General features: G+C 52.9%; 2 protein-coding genes across 6 annotated transcripts in view; one reads left to right on the top strand and one right to left on the bottom strand.

Annotated features, from left to right (window-relative positions):
- The first annotated feature begins 59 nt into the window (after positions 1-59).
- Positions 60-4428, top strand: LOC122367169 (verprolin-like). Of its 2 annotated transcripts, none has more exons than XM_043340046.1 (3): positions 60-443; positions 850-1018; positions 3721-4428. In XM_043340046.1, exons 1-3 carry the CDS (start codon positions 348-350, stop codon positions 4155-4157), a joined length of 702 nt encoding a protein of 233 aa, XP_043195981.1. In that variant the 5' UTR covers positions 60-347; the 3' UTR covers positions 4158-4428. The 2 variants fall into 2 exon arrangements, with proteins under 2 accessions (XP_043195981.1, XP_043195982.1); XM_043340047.1 differs by having other exon boundaries at positions 79-443; positions 847-1018.
- The window catches only part of LOC122367168 (POU domain, class 2, transcription factor 3-like), a 70061-nt gene continuing 55602 nt past the window's right edge, over positions 4373-18831 (bottom strand). For 2 of the 4 annotated variants that reach the window (XM_043340042.1, XM_043340044.1), the window contains exons 3-9: positions 15238-15518; positions 12336-12455; positions 11564-11701; positions 8277-8664; positions 7748-7916; positions 7228-7431; positions 4373-6694 (exon numbers count right to left, since the gene is read on the bottom strand). In XM_043340042.1, coding sequence (XP_043195977.1) covers positions 6493-6694; positions 7228-7431; positions 7748-7916; positions 8277-8664; positions 11564-11701; positions 12336-12455; positions 15238-15518 — 1502 coding nt within the window. In that variant the 3' untranslated portion in view covers positions 4373-6492. The remainder of the gene's footprint in view (positions 6695-7227; positions 7432-7747; positions 7917-8276; positions 8665-11563; positions 11702-12335; positions 12456-15237; positions 15519-18831) is intronic. The other 2 variants (XM_043340043.1, XM_043340045.1) reach the window with 1 other exon arrangement.

The following is an 18831-nucleotide window of genomic DNA, read 5'->3' as shown; positions in this document are numbered from 1 at the left end:
TCTCCCGATGAAGCAGCTCTTTCATCAGAAAAGCTCCTGATAAAATGGTTGAGTTTCTATTTTGCAATTAAAAGTATTGATAATAAAACAAGACAGGATCCATTCAGATCCATTTATCAGAAACACACAAGATAGCTGTAACTCAAAAATTAGATTTGGGTTGATGAAATCATCCAGTGTTTCGCTTATTCACACGGTACATCTGGCAACTGACAGCGTGACCTAAGATGCGGGATATTCAATTCAACTTTTCTGTGACGTTCTACTTGACACGTTGTCCTTCACTGCGATCCCTTGATTAATTTCGTCGTTATTTTGGTGTGCTGTGATAACATTTAGATGGGAAAATGGGTGACAGTAATTGGCTGTCAGATTTCGACGATGATTTGGTCAACTATCGAAGCTTGTTCACAACATACCAGCCTGAGTTCTCTGAATTGGAGGTAAGACGACCGTTTTATTCACTGAACCCCTAGGCTCGCAACAACCATAGCAGTAAACGTTACAATGGAACAGCCTGTCTCATGCTATAGGTATGCGATCACCGGCTTAGCGTGAGCAGCTATTTTTCTGATACCTGCTTGATCAACTGATCAGTGGTGACGATCAGTACCTGCAGGTACTCATTACAGTAATTCTGCTTAGGGTGACCATGACCTCGCTAAACCTAAGCGTCTGTGCCATCCCCGTATCCCCAAAATTGGTGCGTAACCGAATTAGTGGCGTGCTTTTCATGAATGGATATTGTCTATTGTGTTGTCTTACATCCCTTCTCCATGCTCAAAAGCAATGTCACGTGCTCATCCAAACAAACTTCCTCCGAGCTCCCCTTCTCCCTCCCTCCAGCAGCTCTCTCCCCAGCGGCGGCGTGACCTCCGGCAGCGCGTTTTCTTCTTTTGCGCGGTCACCTCAATGGTCCTGCTGCTCCCGTCTGCCATCGTTATCCTAGCCGTGCGTCTGCGCTCCCGGACCGACTCAGCCCTAGCGCTCGTGGCCTACGCGGCGTTTGCCCTCTCAGGTCAGTGAATGCAGGGAGCTCCTCTCGTGACTTTGTGAGGTCTCGCTATTTTGTTATGGTTTGAAAACGTTCAAAAATTGGGTTGATATTTGTTTCCTAGCTGATGAACGTACCAATACTCCAATCCTGATGTGATTACGGAGCGAGCGAAGCGAGCGTAGTCTTTCCTTAGATTAACGGAAATTTCTGAGTATGAGCGGCCGCGGCCGGCCGGCCGTGGTCACGCTTTTGCGAGGCTTATATCTCAGCAACCACTTGACCGATTTACATGCGGTAATTTTTGTAGGGTAGCTTCATTCCTTCTACCAAGTATTGGACTATTCCCGATGCATGTGGGTGACCCCTTATGCACGTGCCACGTGCAAAACGAAGAGGTGTCACTTTTGTAATTGTTGCAATATCTCGGTAACTACTGGGCCGATTGCGCTGAGAGTTGGCATGAAGGTAGGCACCCACTAGGCAATGCATATCCATGTGCCAGAATTGGGGTGCTGCTGCACGTGCGCACGTGCAGGGGTCGATTCCAGATCCCGAGAACGGCTGGACCGATGGCGCTCAAATTTGGTACATGGTTAGGGACCGGTTAGTAGGGTGCCGTGCAAAACTCAGTTGGGACCCATTTTGCACGTGCGCACGTGCAGGGTGCCGCTTCCAGATCTCGAGAACGGCTGGGCCGATTGTGCTCAAATTTGGCACATCGCTAGAGACCGGTTAGTAGGGTGCCGTGCACAAGTCAGTCGGAGGTACCCCCTCGCAATTTCGCACGTGCAAGGCCCACCCTTTCGCTCGCTCCGTTAGTCGCCCCAAAAGGCGTTATACTGGTTACGGAGCGAGCGAAGCGAGCGTAGTCTTTCCTTAGATTAACGGAAATTTCTGAGTATGAGCGGCCGGCCGGCCGGCCGGCCGGCCGGCCGTGGTCACGCTTTTGCGAGGCTTATATCTCAGCAACCACTTGACCGATTTACATGCGGTAATTTTTATAGGGTAGCTTCATTCCTTCTACCAAGTATTGCACTATTCCCGATGCATGTGGGTGACCCCTTATGCACGTGCCACGTGCAAAACCAAGAGGTGTCACTTTTGTAATTGTTGCAATATCTCGGTAACTACTGGACCGATTGCGCTGAGAGTTGGCATGTAGGTAGGCACCCACTAGGCAATGCATATCCATGTGCCAGAGTTGGGGTGCTGCTGCACGTGCGCACGTGCAGGGGTCGTTTCCAGATCTCGAGAACGGCTGGACCGATTGCGCTCAAATTTGGTACACGGTTACGGAGCAGTTAGTAGGGTGCCGTGCACAAGTCAGTTGGGACCCATTTTGCACGTGCGCACGTCCAGGGTGCCGCTTCCAGATCTCGAGAACGGCTGGGCCGATTGTGCTCAAATTTGGCACATCGCTAGAGACCGGTTAGTAAGGTGCCGTGCACAAGTCAGTTGGAGGTACCCCCTCGCAATTTCGCACGTGCAAGGCCCACCCTCTCGCTCGCTCCGTTAGTCGCCACAAAAGGCGTTATACTGGTTTTATTTTAGTTAGGACATGGGCTCATATTATGTCTTTCCATCGGTGTTTTGTTATAAGGGTACAGGTCCGGCGAGAAAATGAAAACGTGTCCTTTCCTTTGCCTGCTGAGGAAACATACTGACTTCTTTTTCATAAGCGAAACGGAAGCTTGCTGAGCTAATTGTTCTGAGCTTTTAACTTGGTCTCATCATTCTTGGCTATTTATCTTAACCCTCGCATGTGTGCAGCGTTTGCCAGCTTCTAATGTGTAGGGGGGGGGGGTCGGTTGGACCCCCCCTTGCCGTTTGGCCCCTGATCGAGCTAGAGCTTCGCGGAAAAACGAGCGTGTTGCCCGTGACGAGAGGAATCCGATGATACCTAATTTTAAGGTCCTAGGTCATTGGTTGACCTTCCAGGTCAGGTCAATGACCCAAAGTCGGGAAAATTGGGACCTATTAGAAAGTCGTAAAGTGTGGCTGCTAAGGGGTTTTTCGGGGTGCTGATCACGAATATCGTGTTAGTTTTGATCACAGATGATGTCTTGAAGCATTTAGACCAGGTCGGGTCAGGTCAGGTCAGGTCAACCGGTAGGGGTTGTGACGGGTATTCGTAGTACGTGTCAACCGCCTCTGACAGCTTCGTAACATGTTACGAAGGCACCAAAACTGCTTCGTAAATCTTCAAATGGTTGCTAAATTCGAATTCAGCTCCAAAAACTAGCCTAGAAACATGTAAAACTCGAAAAAGTGAACCGAGGTCACCCGAGGTCACCAAAGGTCAATGACCTGACCTGACCTTCAGGTGACCTTGACACCCACCCTAATGCATGGGAGTAACATCAAATCACATGTTTGAACGTTTGAAACCACGAAAAGCTTGCAAACGCGCGGCTAATGCGTGCCGACATACGCGGAGTCGCGATTCCGGCCAAACATGGTCTCGGAAAAGAGGTCACAGGTCAAAGGTCATTAGGGTCAGGGTCATGAAATTTTAAGGGTCGGTGTAAAATTGATCAATGCGAGGGTACTGAAAGTTTCGTTGCGATCGGCCGCTTTTTACGCGAGTTATTCGCGAAAAACCATGGGGGGTCCATCCGACCCCCCCTACACATGCGAGGGTTAAGTTACATTTCTTTAGGACCCATTACGAGTTAGAACTATTGTTTTGGCCGAGCATGACCCGTCTGTGTCCTCCGTTTCAGTGACCGGCGTGGGTTTCGTGTTCTGGCGCGGTCTGGCTCTCTGTCGGGCTATCCGGCGGTCAGTGCGTGTCCACGTGCCCGGTCAGCCGGACCCAGAAGCAGTGGACGAGGAGTCGGCGCTGCTGGGCCCGTCGACTCTCATCTGCACCTACCCTCCGATACCCCCGCCGCCTCCGCCGCTGCCGTCACAGCCCCTGCTGGCGCTGCCGCCCCCGCCGCTGCCGCCGCCGCCGCCCCCTCCGTCCGGGTCACTCGTCAGCCGCCCACCGGCCGTCAAACTGCCGGCCCCGGTCTCCACCACGGCTCGACCAATCCTGGCCGAGCCCCGCTGCCAGGCCCCGCCCACTGCAGTGGCCTTGACCTCGGGCAGACGGTCACCGGTAGGTGGCGATACTGAAAATCCACTGAACGATGATGACAAGCCGTTACTGGAGTAGTGGCGTGGGTGTAAAGAAGTAATTGTGAAACATGACGTTTGTGTCGCTTCATTTTATATTGTTTCAAGTCAATTTAGCGTGATTATTTGCAATGCTTTTGGATCTTATGCATACAATTGTTAAAAAAGGTTTTTAGGATTTATCTTTAGCACGTCGCAGTGCCTAAACCGTCACTATTTTTAGGCTCCCGTTTACCGCACCATGTGAAACACCTCTGACAGTACAGTTTTGTATTTCGTGTGTCTACAAAATAATTAACAAAGCAGCACAATGACGATGTTTGCGTACACGATAATTAACGCCGCCATTAGGTACAACAGTCTTCTAGCGAAATATAGTTAATTTTAGAATTAACACGGTGTCCACACCGCTCAAACACTGGATCACTGAGTGATCGCCGAAGAAAATAACTAAACACCCTGTAAATACACCAACGGCGCGGCTACCGAACACTTTACAAAAATATCCACATGTATTTACACGGACATGCACCCACGCAGAACCATTCACACATTCGGTCGTGGAGGGGGTCGACTCTGTGGGATTCTACCGCTCTCTACCGCATTCTACCGACAGTGAGACAAACCTAGCCGCCGATCGCCACCCCCCAGCATGGAACTGATCTGAGATACAGGTACAACGTAACCCTAGAGGACCCGTGGAACAAAACGAAACACTCGGGGCGCGCTCGCGTGTGTGTGTATGTGTGTCGGGTCTCGCCTCCCCCGCGGCCGCTGCGGGCCGGGCCATGCTTGTTACCTGAGGAAGCGACTAGTGGGGAGACACGATCAGTTGCCACTCCCCGGCTACTCGGCGACGGTCGCGCGCGCACGAGCGCCTCACGCACGCGACAGAACACGGCTTGTACCTTCGCGCAACTGCGCCCGTCGGTGGCGCACACTCATGCAAGCAGGCGGGAACAACACACAGAACGGAGTTACACACGCACACACGCGTGGCGAGGCCTCGCCGAAATATGACCGACTCGGACATCCAACGATCTCGATCCCAACCAGGAACAGTGCTCCCTATAAGCCGGGCTTTGCGCGCACATTCACGGAATATATCGTATTACTATCTACAGGGCGCACTGCGTAATCAATCTATATGTGGTGCTCCTGTGAGCGCGCTTCGCGTTGAGCCCATTCGCCCACGTTGGACCTCGCGTGATAAGTTAATACCAAATAGGAACTGGTGTGCCCTTTGTAGGTATGCATGTATCTATATTCACCATCAAATGTGAGTGTTTGTGTGCTCATTTTGTGTGTTAGAGTGGCTAATGTACGACCAATTGTGTCCTTGTGTATGATATGCGTACATTTTATGCTTTGTTTGTGTGTGGGAGTGTACCCTGTCTGTCAGTCAGTGGCGTGACTGCCGGCCGCACCCGGCTCGGGCCGGGGGTCTGGAAGACAGGCGGCAGCCCCTCCCTCCGTGTCCCTTTATAGACCACGCTCAAAGCGTTACGTCTCTGTGTCTATCACTCGCACTGGTCAGTGGGCGGCGGCCGAGGCGCCCCCCGTCACTGCTCGGCAGAATCTGATGGAAAACGGCGTCTACACCCGGCTCCGCGCGCCAGCAGGGCTGGTCGTGCCGGACTGGGTCGGTGTGTCCCGGGGCCGGCTCACGCGGGCCAGCGACCCGGAGGCGTGGTCAGTCGCTCGGGGGACGGGGCGCCGCTGAAGTCGTACACGGCTCCGCCCGACGGCTGCTCGTGGTTCGGTGGCTCCAGTCGGGCGCGACGGTAGCCGTGCGCCAGCAGACCGCGCTCCGGCGGAGCCCCGTACGGCCCGTCGTAATCGCGGCCCGGCTCCGGTCGAGAGCGCAGCAGCCCCGTGCTGAAGTTGGCCAGGTTGAGACCGCCCCCGCTGTTGCCTCGAGGATCAGAGCGGTACTCGCCCGAGAGCAGGGCTCGGATGTGACCCAGTTGTCCCGGTGGGCCATACGCGCCGGGGCTGGGCGACTGCGTGCCTGGGCAGCAGAGAGACGGGTCGTACCCCGCCCTCGGAGAGTCCATTCGCAGGTCGGCCGCCTCTGTCGGCTCGTAGCCGTGCTCAGAGCTTCTCTGCGGTGAATTCATGTTAAAGCCGATGTGTGGAGGTGCGTCCGTACCGCGGTTTGGTGGCGGAGAGCGTTTGGTAGCCGGTGCGGCGGAGGTGAGGTTGTAGTCCGATGGCGGCGCCTCGAAGTCCCTCTCTGCGGCCGGTGCTGGCGGCGGATCCATGTTAGACCGTGTCGGCGCCGCCGAGCCAGGCTGAGCCGGCGGCGGCGGCGCGTCGTGGAGCGGTCTGGGCGGCGTGCGGCTGGGTCCCGGCTCGGCCCAGCCCAGTGAGGGTCAGTCCTTGTACGGATTTCCCGGCGAACTGGCAGCGGTGTACTGCGGCAGCGGCGACGACATCGGCGGCGAGATGGGCGACGGCAACGAGTGCGGCGACGGCACTGAGCCGCCCGAGTTGGCTGACGAGTAGGTCGGGAACGACGGCTGCGGCGAGCCCATCGACGCCGTCGGCGTACTGATCCGCTTCTGCTTCTGTCTACTGTAACAAAGGCGGCGTTACTCGTAAACGGCACGAACCTCGTGGCTAGCAGCATGACCTAAGGCGATCTGGGGAAGATTATGCCGACAGTCTGCATGTCATTAGGAAATGATTCTATTGTTCGTATTCCAAGGATTATTTTGCTAAGTGTATCACTTTGGTGGCATGGAACATGTGCTATTAATTATGCATAAAATGCATACTTAAGTAGCGCTCATTAATGGTCACGCGATGACAACAATCAACTATGAGCCAAAATAAGAGCAACAATGCATTCGAATGTATCCATGGCTACTTTTCCATGACTTTAAATACACAATGGTTGACGTTTACAAGGCAACACTAACGAACAATAAAAACACATTTCCCGTAAGATAATAGCTTTCCTTATGGCACCCACCAGAGACCAGACTTTCTTCTAACAAATTCATTACCTTTAATTTTCGATAAATCCCAACATAACCACCGAGCTATATCCCTCAGCGCCCTCCGTATCCCGGCAGTGCTGTGCCAAGGTCCCGCGGTGTGCTTACCGGTTACAGAACCACACTCGGACCACCTCCTTCTCCATGAGCAGGTGGCGGCCCAGGATGGAGATCTCCTCTGAGGTGGGTTTGGGGTTCTGGTTGAAGGCCTGCTCCAGCGCCACGCGCACGCCCGTCTCGATGGATGTACGCTTCTTGCGCCGGCGGCCCATAGAATCGGCCGTGCTGTGGGGCGGCGTGACGTGCGACGGACTGCGGGCGAGATGGCAGGGGGAGGGTTATAACTTGATTAATGAGAGAGCTGGCTGGGACTGACGAATAATTAGTCGGCCAGACAGAACTAGTGCATGAGATAAAACTAGTGAAAGACGTGGTTGAAGCGATGTGGTTGGCAGCAGCATTTAGCGTCAAGACACCCAGCAACTACCGAGAATTAGGTATAATGAATAAATAACACGCCTCGGAACATTGACCATTGGAACTGAACATTGATAACAAGAGACATTGGTAGCTATCTGAGCGTATTGATGGTTTCGCTTTTACCTATACATAGTTCGTTTTAGCTTACCTGGACATAGTGCTATCGGCATCTGCCAGCCACTTCTGAAGCAGCGGCTTTAGCTTGCACATGTTCTTGAAGCTTAGGTTGAGTGCCTCGAACCGGGAGATGGTCGTTTGGGAGAAATCGTTGCCGTACATTTTGCCCATCGCCAGGCCGACGTCGCCCTGAGTGAATCCTGGAACAGATACAATAACATAAGGTCAATGTGCAATCCGCTTACGGCTATAGCACAGCGATGCTAATTGCACAGTAGAATTCCCACATTACTTTTAACTAATGCCAAAAGCATGCCAATGTGCCTCAACTAATTTGGTTACGTTCATATTTAACCTGATCGGTCCGATAGGAGTTTAGTGGTCCGTAATAATATGACATGTTATTTCTGACAGGCTATGCCCGAGCTGCTTTGGTTGTCTTGCTGGCTTCCTTTCTGGCTCGTTCTTACACCCAGTCCAGTCCCCAACCAATCCCATAGAAGGCAGCATCACGCACCCTTCCCCACCTCTCCCGTCCTCTGATCGTTCGCGCCACTCACCGAGCTTGATGCGACGCTGTTTGAACGTTTTGGCGAACTGCTCCAGCTCCTCCAGGTCAGTGGTCTCGTCAGGCGGCGGTTCTGTGTAGCGGATGGGCGCGGCCGGTGGCGGCGGGGGTGGTCCGTGCTGGCCCGCGACGCTGGCCGGCGGCTGAGGCCCGAACCGAGCGCCGCACGAGACGGGTGGTGGCGGTGGCGGTGGGTGGCGCGCCAGAAGACCGCTCGGCGGCGGGCTGGGAGACGGTGGCCCGGCCAGCTGCCGCTGCTTCTGCAGCTGCTGCAGCTGCTGAGCTGCCTGCGCCAGCTGCTGCACCTGCGCCACCTGGGCGTGGCTGACGGTCGGAGAGCTCTGCAGACCGGCTGGTAGGAGCCCGGATTGCAACAGACCCTGCGGCGCAAAGAAACGGGAGGTGATCACGGAGGGCAGGTCACAGGCACGAAGCACAGATCACAGAAACGGGTCACAACATAGCGCCATGCCGCACATCACAGAGAAGGATCACAGGTCACGGATACGGTGCACATATCACAGGTAGCGGGAGATCTAGGAGGTCATAAAAGAGCTGGAAGCAGGTCAAGCGCTGAGTCTGATGACAGAGGAGAGGTCGATCACCTTCAGGACAGTGTAGTGGCTGGTAACCGGCCGCTTTATTTCTGCCAAACCAGAGTCGACCTCCAGTTATGGCAGTACGTCGACCTGCTAATGCAGTAGCCGTGGTGAAAATAGCGCGGCGCTGCGCGGTGGTTGGGATAATCCGGCGATTCAGGACGCTGCAAGAATTGGCTGATGGTTTGAGACAGACGAGAAAATCAGCGAACGGCTGAACAAACAGGCCAGACATTTACAGAGACGCCGGTAATGGACCGCCGAGGCCACCTCCCGACTGGGAAACGGGCCGCTGAAATTTCAGGCCATGTCCAAAAGCAGCATGCCTGATGATGGGATTATCCTGATGCACCGTTCAATACTGCTGATGGGTGTAATTTTGAACCACAATGGCCATTTCTATTGTCTACGTGGCGGTAGGTACCATTTTATCGGTTAAATTTTATATTTTGTAATTTATTTTCAGTTTTATCTAGTAATCCTAATAGTTCACTAGCATCGTTTTTCAGCTATATGCAGTTTGTGCTCTTTTCGGCCTTCCCATCGCTGCCGACAGCAGTACACAGCTCCACGCATTTTGGGGTGAAAAGTCCCTTCATCCCATTTGCCGGCCGCCATCCCCCGAGGCCATTGTCCGCACGATGTAATCTTTTGATAGCCCCAGATAAGCTTAGCAATTTGCATGAACATAAATCCTGATGGCACGGGCGCGAGGGCTCCTTGTCGCTCCGTCCATCCCTCGGCAGACTGGTCACCATTGTTGCTCGTCGCAACGGCGCGGCGAAAACACGAATTTTATCCAGCCCGAGGCAAACTAAGTTTGTTTTTTACGCGACCGAAATGCAAACTGCTGATTTGATGCGCTGGCCGCCTCCCCCCAGTGCATTATGTGTTCGTCCACTCGTTTTATTATGGCCCTCTGAATAGCGCCGAATGAGGGCGTCCTTTATGGGCCTGGGTTGGCCTTTGTCGCCCTGCCGGCCGGCCGCCGGCTGAATACATCGCGGCCAGAGGCATCTCCCCAAAGGTCAATATTTCAAGACGGCCCGCCGAATTAGCATGCGTTTCGGCGGCGCCGGCGGCCGTAACTTATTGAGTCTGGCGCCCCCACGCTCAGGCTCATTATCCCCCGGGGAGAGGCCGGCCGGACCGACTGGGGGATGAGGCGGGGGTGGACACGAGCGGAGACCAGCGGCGGCCACCGTCCCCGGCTGTATTCAAACAGAGCCGCGCGCCGCCGCGCCGAAATCGCTGGACGCTGTCCATTTGAATTTATCGCCGCGGAGGCCATTTTGGCCTGCAACTGTCTTCAATATGGGAGTATTGATGTGGCGACCGGCGGCGCGACCGGTCCGCCGGGGGTGGGGTGAGCGGGAGGGGAGGGGGCGTGCGCGTCCTCTGTTTGCTGGAGACGCCGCCTCCGCCGGATGAATTGGTGACCGCCTACGCTGAAAGGCGGCGTCGCCGGCCGAATTTACGCCGCCTTAAATTTCGTTAGGCTGTCGCGCTCGGGAGTGTACCGGCAGGGAGGCTGCGACAGGTAGACGCGGTCCGATGGGCTACCGGTGGCCGCCGCTGGCTGGAGGGGGAGGACTGAGAGGGTGAGATGGGTCACTCAGGTCAGGTCACATGTAGACTGTAAGGGATGAGGCTACTTAGTGTCAAAGATAATACAGTAAAATGGAAAGTAAATCAGGTATTCCAACTTTAAAGCTAGCTCATACTCGAAGTTCTTGCAGTCTTCTAAATATACTCTTTGATAGACTTCACTTGCTTAGATTCACTGGGCGATCTTCCATCAATTTGTAAGCACGGTGGTAATGTCATCTTAGAGGACATTTCATCATCTGTTCTTCTACTACCTATACCAAACAAGATTTTGATGATATGACCTGTCGTCAATATGGTTTGACACACGAGGCATGCCTTTTATTGAAAGGCATATAGGGACCTTTGCACGCGCAGAGGCATATACTTATTGGTATGTATCGTAACGGAACTAACTTCTCGGAAATCACGGAACTAATCAAGGCTTTCAATGCATAATACCTGACTAGTCACATAGAAACGTCTGGGCCGTGAATCAATGCACAAAAAAGGCTGGTCAGTGGTCAAATAATCAACGATCCGTATCGCATCGAGCCTTCTCAACTCAGTAGAGAAAAGATCAGAAAAGTACAATCGACATGCCACCTTCATTCACTCGGCCGAATAACAACCGATTCTCGACATCCAGCTGACGTGTCACTCAACTTCTAATAACTTCATGTGAAAAGCTGAATCCATAGAGGAGTTGCCAGTTAATGTGCACTCAACTGCAAACGCTTGGCAACGCACCAATGGAATAAAAGCAGGTTGCATAATATAAAGGTGCCATGACAGCCGTGATATTAAATAGTTTTGTTTGCTGTCATTGCCTCCTTGTAAGATGTTTTGCAATGTACGTAGGTTCGAAGGTCCGCTAAAAGACCTCGTTCAATAAAAACTCATTTGAAGAATCCGGAAACCTGATATTCAAGCCATACCTACCATTCAAGGCATTAATTTCATTGAACAAAACGGAACAATTTACTAAAAAGAATAAAGAATACATGTACATATGTGTCACGTCACACATTTCTACAAAACTGTATTTGTGTCACATCAACACACGATATGCCTGGGAAGGACTTCCGCTCACCTGGTTCTGCAGAAACAGCTGCTGCGCCGAGAGGTGGCCGTGACCTCCAGCAGGACTCATCATCATGAACTGCTGCAGCTGCTGCTGGAGCGTCTGCTGCTGGTGCTGCAGCTGCTGCTTCAGCGCCGCCAGCAGAGCCTGACAACGGCGGTGACGTCATCACCGTGATCGCTGAGTGCGGTGTCTAATTGCATACATTATTTTACGTCAGCTTCTGAAGGGCTGAATGCTGATCGCTACGCATACAATCAATGTCACTTTGTCATACGAGTCATACGAGTCCCTGAGTACCTTTGCTATATCCATTATCCACCTGTCTGATCAATGAGAAGTAGTACTTTCACATCATCAGCGTTCGGACCGCAAGAGCCTCTTTGGACTGTGTGACGGCTGAGATGGTGACAGCGAGCAGTTGTCGCATCGCGTTACTCAATGGTTTAATGATTTTGCTCGAATCTAACTGCAATGAATATTACAAAGTTATGGTAGGTATAGTTAGTTGTTTGTCTCCAACCCACCCCTAGGGCTTGACAGTCACGGTATCTCAGTGATGCTGAAGCAAGGAAGTGAGCTTTATACGAGAGATGACCGATGAGAAACTAACCGGCTCTTATGAGAAAGTATATTTATTTATTCTTCTAAGAGTTAATTTTGCCTCTAACAAATATCTCCAACATTATCTCTACCGCTCGAAAAACGGCTGCGTTTTATCTATGTAATGTATAATCACCGCGGGCCAACTAATCTCGATTTTCGATGCGCATGGACTCACCTGTATGGACTCGCTGTTTCCTCCGAAGCCGCTCATCGTGCCGCCGTACGCCGCGGACATCGCCGGCACCTGATTGGCTGCCGCTGCCGCCGCCGCCAGCTGATTGTGCAACATGATTTGCTGCCGGGGCGACACAACACGGGTCAAGGTCAGCCACGAGCGCACCAGCGCCATCTGCGTACAGCGATGAGAGACTATGGGATGGAGTTTTTATTAGGTAAAGTGGACATGAGACAAGAGTACGTCCTGGAAAACCAACAACAGTGGTAACGTTTTATCAAACTCTTCTTGTTGGGGTCGCATATCAAATATTAGGTATAGTTACATTTCGTATAGAAGACAAGCCGTCGTTTATTTCAATGAAACGTTTAGGACGACTTTTATTTCAAACTTTGTCGTAAGTCCTTTTAAGGCTATCCAATTAATTTGCGCCACTTTGTATCCGTATTCATCATCCAGATTTCCTAGGCCAAAACATCCTGCAGCCTTTTCCAGACCTGTGTTTGCCTTCGTTACCGGTAACGGTACAGCTCTGTGCTGAATGCGGGCGCCATAGGATGCTCCACTAGTGCCAATTTCTCGCCAGACCAGAACCGGGACGAGAACGAGGTCACTTTTTGTTAGCGGCTGCCCGCGACTGAGCGACATTTACCGAGTCTCCGACAGAGCCGTCATCGAACGCATCCCGCAAGATGCGCGATAAAGATTACCTCTCTTTTTCGTTTGGTGAATATTGAAGCAATTACTAAAAATAAATTCAGCAAGACATTTGACACTAATGGACAAAAACTGTTCGTGTCATTCTTCGTAGCTGTAACCAGGGCTGCGGAGTCGATGGATTTTCGGCGACTCCGACTCCGACTCCGGGCAGAATTGTCGACTCCGACCGACTCCAACTCCCGACTCCGACTCCGCAGACCTAGCAGGGCTGCGGAGTCGACAGATTTTCGGTGACTCCGACTCCGACTCCGGCTCGGGTTTCTAAAATCGACTCCGACTCCGACTCCGACTCCGGTCACAACTGTCGACTCCGACCGACTCCGACTCCGACTCCGACTCCGACTCCGCAGCCCTGGCTGTAACTAATCTTTATGATAAAATGGAACTATAATGAAAAAATAGCTCACCGTTCACGAATGGTCACTATGCATTTTACGATTCTCCTATTGTTTTGCGCAAGTATCTTCTCCTCCGACGTATTTGGTCGTACCTAAACATCTGGCCTTCCCGCTTTTCATCGTAGAACTAGACATCTTATAGTCGTACGGCGAGCGTCTCCCCTCTCCAGCGCCCCTCTCCCTTCCTAGTCTGAACATCCGCACCCCTCTGTTTTCAGGCGAACACAGCGAACCTGGTGGTCATCTAACAACGGCCGAGTGTGTGTCTGCCTGCATGTCTGCCTGTCTGCCCGTATGCCTGTCTGACTGTCTGTCTTCGTGTATGCATGACACTGTCCACTATGCGACATGTGACTGTATGTGCTTGAGTGGTAAGAGTAGAAGTAAGGAAACAACAAAACCAGACAAACGCATTTCATTGATTTGCCTACTCACTCACCATAAACTTTAAAAATGCATAACCAGAGCTATGCTTTAGATACAAATATGATAAAGATAAATGACGACAGGCCTTTCCTATGGACATGGAGGTTAAATTTCAGAGTATGGCGTACATCACCTCTCCTATTACCGCAACTGAGCCGAAAGCAATTCCGCCGAAAAATGAAAACGTATTGCTTACGGTGACCTTAGCTCAGGTTACCGCTTTTTGGATGACATGATGATATATTTTGGTTAAAGGGACCCTCCCACCTTCAAAAAAGTTTATGAATTGGCATGAAAGTGATGTCGCTCGGTTCAGAAAGAGCAAAAACAAATATCTACCAAATTTCATCGAAAAATATTCACCGGTTTTCAAGATATTAGACTTTTACTTTTGTTTACTTTTTGGGATCTCCGCTGTTCCTCTAGCCACTTTATTTGAAAGTGCGGCATTTGTTGCGCGCAAAGCAGCATATACCACCGCGTGCTACAAAACGTTTTAGTCAAACATTTAAAAATCGTTAGATATCTGCGCTGACGTCACACATTCAGAGGGGTATTCCTATGCATTAGCCCCTCTGAATCAAAATGCTGCAATTTTGAAATTCAATATTTCCGATTTAAGGCATTTCTCGATGTTGTGAGTGCCGAAACCGGTAATTGTGAGCCAGGGACCCCATTTTGGCTATCTCAACTCAAATCTAATGTTAAGGTGGGAGGGTCCCTTTAAGTTTGGGACGGACAGCAAAATACCAGTAACACCGAGAACAGCTGCTCTTTTTGGAGTCTGTCGCACGATACGGTTATCTGCTTCCTTTTCGTTGGTTGGTTGTCGCACTAGTTCAGCACACAACCCATTTCAACCAACTCTTTACTGTCTTCGTTACCCAATCTAACCATGTTTGTTTGATACATATACAATCTGTTGCCCGTTTCCTGCTGTCGCCTGCTGTCCGGGCGTTCAGGGTCAGAGCGGGGTCATCGGAGCAGCCCACGGGCACGCACGGCACAGGGTCGATATGCCGACTAATCAGCCCTGGGCGGCATCCCTAATCAAAGGGTAGCCGGCATTACAAATCAATAGTAATGTTTCAACGATGAGTTCATTACGGACCGGACCGGCCACCAGATGAATGCGTGTGATCGGTCGGGCTCAGCGACCTCGGCCGACCTCTGGTGACCTTGGTCTGGGAATACCACGGTTTGGTAGCTAACCACGCGTTAGCGGCACCCGTGCGTAACGCAGGCCCATAATCGGTCTGTTTGGTGACCTGCAAAACAAATATCCCCCTCTCCAGGGTGACAAAAGAGGGTGGAAGGCGAGACCAGAAAGGAAAATCTCTCTTTGCTCCATGACCTACCTGTGTCAGCGTCATGTGACCAGCCTGGATGGCGGCCAGAGCGGCCTGCACGCCGGCCGCTGAGGGCGGGGGCGGCGGCGGGGGCGGCGGCGCCAGGCGCGCGGCCGGTGGTGAGCCAGAGTCGCGCTGCGGTGCCAGGTTCAGCACCCCGTCCCTCTCCGAGTCCAGCGAGTCCTCTCTGGAGAGGTCGCCGGCCGGGTCGGCGCCGCCGCCGCCGCCACCCACCGCGCCCTCCGAGGAGTCGCTCCGTCCGTCGTCCAGGTCACCGTTGATCCCGGAGTCTGCCGATAGAGGGGAGGGAGTCAGTTAGGGGTCACAGGGTCGGGCACAGGACAGGTTGCAGGGTTGGTCATAACTGGCTAGTGGCTGGTCACATGGTTAGTCACTCGGTCGGTCTCAGGGCTGGTCAGAGTGCGATAAGGTTTTAATGCCGTGGAAGAGCGATTCATAAATACGGGAAATAATGTCCGTATGAGTGGTGATATGCTTGCACATGTATCAGCTAGTAAGGGCAATACCCTTGTATATAAGCATCATTATCGACAGAGGAATTTCCACGAAACTTTTCGAGAAGGGTAACACTTGAGCGACCCTAAACTGGTGCACTAAAGACTCAGTCAAGCTCAAAGTAACAACGCCAAACTTTAATCTAACTATCGCTGATGCTTTCAAGAAATTTAAAAGGAACATCGCACCTAGTTTCCACAAGTCACCCAATACTTGGATGGTATTAGCTGAATATATCCGTAGCTGGCTTCCGTCCCAGAAAATCTCTGTTGTAATAACGGAGTGGTGCATAAAAAGATACAAGCCAGATGATGCAGAGAGGATGAACTAACATTGATTCAGGGGCTGTTCACTGTTCAGGAAATGTATAGAAACGCTCAGAGAGGGTCCAGGAAATACCCCGGGCCTGTCCCAGGAAGAGTCCAGGGAGTGTCCACGGAGTATCCAGCTGGATGACTGCGGGGATGGCCGAGCAGACGTCCGACGTCTCCCGCTCCCCACCCTCTCCCCAGCCGTCACAGCGCCGGCCCGGCCGCACTCAATTTGCCGCCGTAATTGAATCTTTGACTGTGGACATTTTATCTGCCGGCCAGGCCCAAGTTTATTCAACAATCTCTGCGTCTGCTCGCATGGCTGGCTCTGTTGTGCCGCTCAATATATGCATAAACTGGCGGCGGGGACCGGACAGGGGCCGGCGGCGGTGGCGGAGGCGATGTCTGAGGGGCAGTCGGCACCCTCGTCTGCGGGACGCTCTAACGACCCTGTCCAGACAGACGCGGCGGCGCGGGTGTCGGAATCGACGCGCCACGCCGCAGCATTTGACTGACGACGAGACAGCGCTGTCTGGCCGTCGGACGACGTTGTTAATACAGTGACTTCGCTATGTACTTTGCCTAGAATAGAGCACAATGTCAAATATTCAAGCGTTTGAAGCTGCTTGTCATTAAGCACTTGTAGTAATTGTCGCGTGGATCGCTTGACTATATAACATGTTAGTAACGATTTCACATAGCATGAGAGGGCTGTAGTTGTGTGGAAAAGGTTTTATTTCTGAAGTACTGTTTATACGGATGACCGACACGCATGTAGATGGCCAAACGCAGGACGCCGTCTATGAATCGACTCGTTTGCGGTCTAGTGCCCCTCCCAGTGAACTCAAATATACAAGCAGATCACCACAAAAAAATATCACGCATTCGTTCTGGTCGGATCAGACGGCACTCGTCACCGCATCAGTGACGACAGTGACATCACAAGACGGTTTTGCAGCGACGGTTTCCCCGTATCCTCGCCGTTCGGTGTTCTACCACAGCGACGGCGAGGACGGGGACGGCGGCGGGGCATTTACATTGATTCCGTATTCAGCATATGAATCGTGCGGGCTGATAGAGTCAACAGGGCGCAATCAGAGGCCAGATTGTTACCGGCGGCGATATGTAAACGGCGACCACGCGTGGACAGGGCCGGCCGCGCGTGCAGCGTCGGCACCGGACGGAATTTCAGATGGGCGGCCGGGGAGCGCCGTCGCCGTCGCCGCCGCGGTGGTGGCTGGAGGCGATCGAGCTGCGCTCGGCCGGCGGACAGAGGGCGGACAGGGAGGCCGCTGACGGATTGAGCGCGAGATGAGACGCAGCCGCGAACCCATCGGCCGGCCATTGTCCATCCGACTTTGATTTTACTCAATCAACAGCCATCTGCAATCTAATTTACCTGTCCATTCAATTTCACACCGAGTCAAAGTGCTCCCTCATTTAGCGCTGATGGAAGCCGTAATGAAATCTCCAGAGTGGCGGCGTCTGAGACAAAAAGATGCGACCGCCCGAGCGCGTCCAAGCCAGCGCGGCCATCGACGCGGCGACCCAAATGCAGCAGTCGCCGCCGCACGAATATACAAAGAGCCCAGCGGCGGCAGCACGCAAACAAAGAGCTTGCAAGCTCCCGCCGCTGCAAAAACGCCATTGATCGTCAGCCTATTGAGGGCGGCGTCCGGCGGCGTATCTGGCAGCGTCGACCGCCATGCTTTACATTTCAAATTATTTTCCGCGGCGCGCACGGACGGCGGTCAGTTGATAGTGGCCGACAGCAGCGAAATAGCCACGGCTGAGGCTAACAGATAAGCCGGCGCCGGCCATGCCTCATACGACCGACACTTTTATGGTTATCCAATGAGCCAATGCGGTGCGCCTGCGGCTATTTGATTGAAAAATGATTGAGATTGAAACAACATGGATGGCCGCCGCGGCCGCACGGATGGGATGAGCTTACGTTGATGATGTGACCCATCATGAAAGTATAATCTGAGCTGAGCGGCGGCAGCCGGCGGCGGCGACGACCGTCGGTCAGTGGCGCCGAGCCAGTTCACGCCTGGCCAGGCAGCGCTGGGCTCGCAGTTTATGGCCGCCCAGCTTGCCGACTCGATCCGGCAGAAAATCCGCACAAAATTACGGCCGCGCTCTGACTGATTTCGTGATAATGGAGATGTAGTTATTCTTGATCGCCCAAAGCAGATTAATCGGAGACGAAGGCGCTGTGGCTCGAGACGCACTGTCACAGTGGAGATCCCCCACACCTCTTACCAACACGCCAGCATAATTTAGCTGCCGCGCTCCCCGCTCATCGTGGCGTATCCGGTCGTTTTGCTATTTCACTAACCCAATCTGAACGGCTGACAACCCCTTCCGCAACGGATAAATCTCGGCAATTTTAGAGCTAATCTAATCGCTGAAAAATTCAAATTCTTGACAAAACACCCTTGTCCGCGCTGTATTCGGCCTGACGCCAGAGTGTTTTCTTTTGATCGAGTGGCGATTTGAGATGCGCGTGGCGCCCTTTCGACGGGGGAGCGCCGGACTGAAAAGGCCGGCCACGAGCCGTCAAAGGGGAGAAGCGGTGGCGTGTGTGCGCAGTCAAATCGGCACTGGCGCCGCGCCTCCGATCATCAGGTGGACAGATAGGGATGGAGATGTGATTGAAACCGTCCGAGGATGAAAACAGATAAACCGCAACAAGCCACCGCCGCGATTGATGGACAGGGGAGAGGAGCGGCCGGAGGGGAGGCCCAAAAGGCAGCTGGAGGGTGGCTGACGG

The sequence above is a fragment of the Amphibalanus amphitrite genome, unplaced genomic scaffold (genome assembly GCF_019059575.1).
Source record: "Amphibalanus amphitrite isolate SeventyFive unplaced genomic scaffold, NRLGWU_Aamphi_draft 000854F_arrow, whole genome shotgun sequence".
Classification (NCBI taxonomy): domain Eukaryota; kingdom Metazoa; phylum Arthropoda; class Thecostraca; order Balanomorpha; family Balanidae; genus Amphibalanus; species Amphibalanus amphitrite.
This window is presented reverse-complemented; position numbering and strand designations above follow the sequence as displayed.